Source organism: Danio rerio, chromosome 12, assembly GCF_052040795.2.
Source record: "Danio rerio strain M-AB ecotype USA chromosome 12, GRCz13ab, whole genome shotgun sequence".
Classification (NCBI taxonomy): Eukaryota; Metazoa; Chordata; class Actinopteri; order Cypriniformes; family Danionidae; genus Danio; species Danio rerio.
The window spans coordinates 43,478,082-43,485,000 of record NC_141032.1 but is presented as its reverse complement, the minus strand read 5'-3'; the positions used below and the strand labels follow the sequence as shown (position 1 = coordinate 43,485,000).

Below are 6,919 nucleotides of genomic sequence, written 5' to 3'. Positions count from 1 at the left end.
TCAGCACGCGCGCGGCGACAACACCCGCTTTAGGTTCGATCATTTCCATCTTTTTTTCATCTCCGCTACTAGCAGCACACTCCATTTCCGCATTACTGGATCTGTAGCGACAACAGACCGCAAAGGATTATGGCCACGCCGGGGCTGATGGGAAATGAAGTTTCAGCTAGCTTCCGTTCGCTTCATTCGCCTGAGCAAATTTTCTCAGAAGACCTATAGTTTTACCGAGTCATGCGACTTCGGTAATATCGAAAAAATTTAATATTGCGGTATGACGGTATTTACAATACCGTTACATCCCTAATATATATATATATATATATATATATATATATATATATATATATATATATATATATATATATATATAGTTTATATATTTTATAAGTGAAAATGTGGTCTTTAATTTGGACACCCACAGACATCGTTACCAAATATAAATCAGAGAGGTAAGACTTTCTCATGCATAGTCTTATTTCAGTTGTCAAGTTTTGCCAAATCTATTAAATAATCAATCTACTAAAAACAATGTTGGCAAGAATTCAGCATTATAGGCTTAAATTATAGAGAGAAATAACAGATGAAGCGAGACTGTAGTCAGAACATGTAGCAGATCAATGTTGGTCTTTCTTTCAAGGTGTCAGTGCAGTAATAAACAAAACAATACTATGAGATTAAAATATGGAAAAAGTTAGTAGTTTCTGTCAGTTTTCCTATTGGATAAACAGCTCTCGGTAATATGTCAGCAGGCTTTTACTTTTGTATTCGACATGAAACGCACATTTGCATCTGAATAGGCTTTATTTTAAGATGATACCATTTTAACTTACTACTGTCTGCTTAATATCCATGTAGCACTACTGTAACAATGTACAAACACTAAAATATAGCATCTAGTTTTAGACTTTACTATTCCCTCACGCTTCACTAATACTGCCATTTTATCAGTCTGAAAAGTCCAAATTTACTCAATATAAAAGCTCAGATAGGCATAAGTCACATGAATTTTGTCTGTCACGCCAAAAGCTGAAAGCTCATGAAGATGTAAATATTTAAAGTCTTCTCATCTCATTGTCACAGTACCACAGTACCTTTTTTTTCTCAGAGGCAATTTTCCCTTGATGCCTTCAAGTGCTCTTGGGAAGTTTGTACTTATGAGCTCTGAAGTCAAAATTATGCTGACGTTCTAGTTTTTTTTAGGGGACTAATTTGTGCTTCATAAGGATTGTACGCTTCGTATACATCATTCTGACACAGAGAAAAGTAGAAAGCTACTGTCAAATCATAAGCCAGCTAAATCAGTAGTGTTTTCTGCTATTTGATCACTATTCTTGAGTAACATCACACAATACTTGCAAACTACTGTTGACATACAGCCAGCAGCTAAACAGTTATGAACAACACATAACATGTTTTCATTATTATCTTTAAATCTTGACAAATCAAATGTAGGGAGTTATTCAGCTTGTTTGTTTTTCAGCATTGTTGTGTATTGGATTTAGATGTTTTTTTACTGTATTTTACAGTAACTGTTTTTTTTTTTATGCGCATATGCAAAATGCACATAAAGATAGATAGATGGACTACACTATACTAAGTGCTATACTGTATGTTTGGAAGTTTTTTCCCCACAATGTCAACAGAATGTCAAAGGCATCTGCGGTAGCACCCAAAAGGCAGAAGAAGATGCTAACCATCGCACAAAAAGTTCTGGACATGCTAAAGGTAGAAGTTATGTGGCTGTAATGTGCCATTAAGGAATAAATAAATAAGGATTAAACGGTTTTGATCTTTGGTTTCATTCTATAATACTGGACTTTTTTTTCTACAAGGTTTGAACTTTAAGACTGTTTAAACAAGAAAGACAAGTGTGAAAATATTAATGCCTGTCTAAGAAAGTCTATAAAATGTGCAGTGAGGCCTTTTAAAGCCTTAAAACATCTATAATAACTGTAAAACATAAAGCTGACTACCTTGCTGGTGTTGCCTATTGTAGGTTATTTTTAAAACGTAACTTCCATGAATAACAAAGGACCATTGTACTGTAATACTGTCAGTATTTTCAATAAAATGTGGTTATTTTATTGGATTGTGTGTGTGTTTTTATCAGTACAAATTAGGTTATTAAGGTAAATTGTAAAAGTCTTACAAAATTAATTTCTATTATTTAATAAAACACCAATATTAGCTTTTAGTATTTTTAACAAAAGCATTTTCCCTTTTCAAACAAGTTCTATTTCAGTACATGCATAGTAAAACTGTTACATTTTCTCATGCGCTCAGGCTGGAAATAACATCTGTCTCTCGTTCTCTCTCTCTCTATTTCCCCTGCATTAGCCTATGCTTAAGTACCCAGAATAATGATCATTTCCATATTTCTGAAGATAAGAGAAGTCATAGTGAACCAGCAGCGCTTCAGTAGAGAGACGTAAAGCACAGGAACACGACCTGCTGAATCAATCTCCACTTCACAGAGAAGATACACTGAGAGAATAAAAGGAGGACACTGGGATGAAGAGCTGCCCCCTGCTAACACTCTCACAGTAGCCATTAAACAACGCTTATTGAATCAATTTACAATGTCTAATGCGGTTTTTGAGTACCGCGGAGCTCAAGGACAGAGCCGGTGTGTCTTTCATTGAGATTCTACTGTTGTTTGAATATAGGTGCAGCTGATACTGAAACTGAATGTCAGTTCAGAGCTGATAAATTAATTGTGAAGTGAAGTTTTTTAACTAATTTCGGAAGAAGCACACACAGATGGTAAAGGCAACAAATTCTCTTTTAGCAAACACACTAGTAATTCAAACAGAGGCAAAGATAATTCTCATAATTAACCAAGCTCATCCCACTTCAGTCATCTCATTGGCTTTGCATCCCTCCTCCACCCCAACTCCACACCTTTTACTTGATCCAAACTAAGCACAGTGAGGGGAGCTTTCTAGGATCGAGCTAGATCCTGAGCTCATATTCCTTTCTGTCCCTCTTGACGGAGACAATGCCCCAAGCTCAGCATCCAGCTGAGGCCTTAGAACCCTCTCCCTGGACAGTAGGGCTGTGAGATTAATTAAAATTGAATTGCAATCGCGATTTGAAATGTTGCTATTAGCTTATCACAAGTGGCTGCGAAATGAATGTGTAATTTAATTTCCCCAACCCAGAGCAAAAGCGCGACTGCATTCTGTGTGTGACAGTCTTACTAGCCAATTAAGTGAGCACACTTTCAATCTGCCCAATCAGAATTGCGCAATTATCAGAATTATGCAAAACACCCACAGTAAAACAAACAAACAAAAAAGCGCAGACAAGTGACAAGTGCAGGATGATGACTGCTTCTCAAGCATTAACAGGCGAATTAATATCAAAGAAAAATAAGACATCAGTAATATGGGAATATTTTGGTTTCAAAGTCATAAGCAACAAACAGAAAAAAGTCATTTTTATTTGTGTTTACTGTTTGCCCCAGAGAAAAAAAAAGTGTTTTATTTCTGAGTGTATTAAAAAAACAAATTTGAATAAATGTTAAACTAAGTTAGTATCTTATCAGTTCTTTTTTTTAACAAACACTTACGACATTTTAGCAGTAAGAAGCTACAATACAGATTATTGAGCTGAAGCTTGACTACAAAATTAAAATGGCAATATCTTAAAATAATAATAATAATAATAATAATAATAATAATATAAATAAATAAATAAATAAATAAATAAATAAATAAATAAATAAATAAATAAATCGAAAATAATTCACAATAAGATATTTTCTTCAAATCACACAGCCCTAATGGACAGCATGTCTAATATGCTTATTTTGATCTCTTTTCTTTGTGTGAGTGTGAACTTGTAAAAGTAACATACATATATCAGAATCAGGAGTAAATTATGAGTTGTAGCAGATATTTCATCATTTCTGTAGTATGAAAATTGATAGATGGCATTTATTTATTTCAGAACACTGAGAAGACAATCATCACATTCCAGTTGAAACTGTCAAATAAAATAAAATGAAATAAAATAAAATAAAATAAAATAATTTTTCCAGAGATAAGTTGCAGCTGGAAGGACATCCGCTACGAAAAATATATAATGTAATATATATATATATACATATATATATATATATATATATATACAGTTGAAGTGTCTAGAAAAATATCCAGTTAAATATTATTTACTGTCATCATGGCAAAGATAGAATAAATCAATTATTAGAAATTTCTGATGAGACGATTGTGGCATGTATAGGGCAGTATCAGGGGCGTAGCAACCCTCACTTTGAGAGACATTTCGAAACAGGTGATTAATAATTATATGAATGTAAACTTTAGGATCTCATACAGCTGTCCCCCCACTTTTAAAATGTTGGTTACCCCCTGGCAGTATGTGTAAGGATGAAAGAGCTATTTAGTTGATTCTATTATGATTAAAAGCAATTAAATAATAATAAAATAACTAACATAAATAAATTATGTCTGATTTACATAAACCCCCATGTACAAATTTGAAAAACACATACCCCCCCCCCCCCCCCCCCCCCCAACCCCCCCTCCTCCTCTATACAGTAACTACACTACACACAAATGTGGTCAATGCAAAAGTTTACAAGTTGGCTGCAGACTGACTTGCTAATGCTAATAGATTCATTGCCCTATTTGCTATTTGGCATAGAAACAAAATTCATGTTTCACAAGATCGACAAGCCCCTGAGGCAAACACAGGAGAACCGGCATGACTCGAGCCAAAATGATGAAGGCTGTCAAATCTCAAACACCAACCAATAAGTCAAGCTGTACTTCTGAGCAGCTGTTTTGCTGTGCTAAGCTAACGCCATGCAAAGACCGTATTGATCAAGGCCGGCGAGCACAGACAAGTGATGAAATAAGGTCAGAGAACGAGCAAAAGGTCACTCGCTTGATTTACACATTTAAGTTGTTGAAATATTTCAACTGATGTTGTGTTAAAATAACACCAATAAGGAGACATAAAATAATAATAATAATAATAATAATAATAATAATAATAATAATAATAATAATAATAATAATAAAATGTTTAGTGCGGTGCATTTTTTAACATTACTTCAGTGTAATAAAAAATTCAGTTGTCGGAAATTTCAGTCATTCAATATTCAAGTTAACAAATTTAAATTTAAATTAAGAAATTCAAAACAATTTTTAAATGTACATAATAACTCAGTTTAATAAAACTACAACTGTTAATAATTTAAATTATCACAATTCAGATTGTTTTGGCATATTTTAAGCTCCATATACAGTATTTTAAGCTCCATAAGAATTCAGAACATAAATAAATAAATAAATAAATAAATAAATAAATAAATAAAATCAGGAGTTTGAAAAATGTCTATAAAAATAATTCAGTTGTCCTAAATTTCAAATGTTCAATATTCAATTTAAGAAATGTTCACATAAGAATATACAGTTTAAGTCAGAATATTAGCCCTCCTGAATTATTAGCCCTCTCTATATTTTTTCCCCAACTTCTGCTTAACAGAAAGAAGTTTTCTAAACATAAGTTTTATTAACTGGTTTATTTTATTGTTGCCATGATGACAGTACATAATATTTTACTAGATATTTTTCAAGATACTAGTATTCAGTTTAAAGTGACATTTAAGGAATTAATTAGGCTAATTAGGCAAGTTAGAGTAATTAGGCAAATCATTGAATATTGCTTAAGGGAGCAAGTAATAATGACCTTAAAGTGTTTTTTTAAAAAGTTAAAAATGTTTTCATTCTAGCTGAAATAAAACAAATAAGAGTTTGTCAGTAGAAAAAAAAATATTATAGGAATTACTGTGAAAAATCCTTGCAGCTAAAATTCATTTGAAAAAGAAGGCTAATAGATGGTTAAAGGTGGCTAATAATTTCGGCTGTACATGTACAAAACAAGAATTTAAAAAAATTTCCAAACAGAATGTCTTACCTTTCCTACATATTGTGCATCTGTCCCAATGTGTTCCTCTAAGACAAAGAACTGGTTCCATATCCATCCGCGTTTGGGCCGATGGTGAACCTCGGTTTCCCCATCCTTAGTCTGGTTGTGATGCGTTGCATTGTGGCTCCTGGAAATAACTTTGGCCTGGCTGTAATTTCTGGCCTCGTAACCCCTCTCCAGAAAACACAGACACAGAAGTACAGGACACAAACAAGAGCTCGGGTTCACCTTCATGACTGCAAACAGGACACAAATTCCCAATATTCCGCAAGGATTCCCCAAAACTACGGCGAAACTCCCAAAGTTCGGCAATATTCCAAACAGACCGTGGTATTCCACAAATGGTATATTCCAATGGATGTAGATGCTTCCCAAACCCTCCTCCGCCTCCACCTCCTCCACCACCACCAGCCAGCGGCCACCTCCACTCCTTCTTCCCCTCCTCTGATGCGCGTCTGAGGGGCTTGATTTAATCAGACGCCGCCCCGGAGGTCCAGAACGCTTGAATGAGTTTCATATTTCAGTCGTTCATCTTGGAAAGGCGTCAGAAATGCATTTACATTATGCACCCGAGAAGTATTCGCAGATGCGTTCAAGCCCAGATGCAACGAACATGTAAGGTGACAGCAGCGGCCATGTTGAATCTCCTGTGAACAGATAAGATGCAAGCACTTTTAATGTTTCATAATGTTATTGCAATGGAACATCTCGAAAGATATTTCATTACGAGTACTGCGTCGTTGTGTAATCTGGCTTTCTGTGAGGGACTAGGGAACATGGAATTACAACTAACTCTTTTTATCTGGTCTTACTTTAAAAGATTCATTACTGCAAGAGAACGTGTTTGTTATTTTTATTCAGTCTTATATGGCTTTCCCTTGATAATGTTAACCAAGATCTATTTAGCTGTTTAGTCAGTGTTAGCACATTTGACTTGGAACTACTTTCTTCCATGCGTAAT

At 34.4% G+C, this 6,919-nt stretch overlaps 1 protein-coding gene across 10 annotated transcripts in view; it reads right to left on the bottom strand.

Moving 5' to 3' along the window:
• The window catches only part of LOC101886358 (cadherin-18), a 444,602-nt gene that overhangs the window by 169,073 nt on the left and 268,610 nt on the right, over window positions 1-6,919 (bottom strand). For all 10 annotated transcript variants that reach the window (XM_087276878.1, XM_087276881.1, XM_087276879.1 and 7 more), the window contains one exon: window positions 5,947-6,605. In XM_087276878.1, the coding sequence (XP_087133004.1) occupies window positions 5,947-6,192 (246 nt within the window). In that variant the 5' untranslated portion in view covers window positions 6,193-6,605. The remainder of the gene's footprint in view (window positions 1-5,946; window positions 6,606-6,919) is intronic.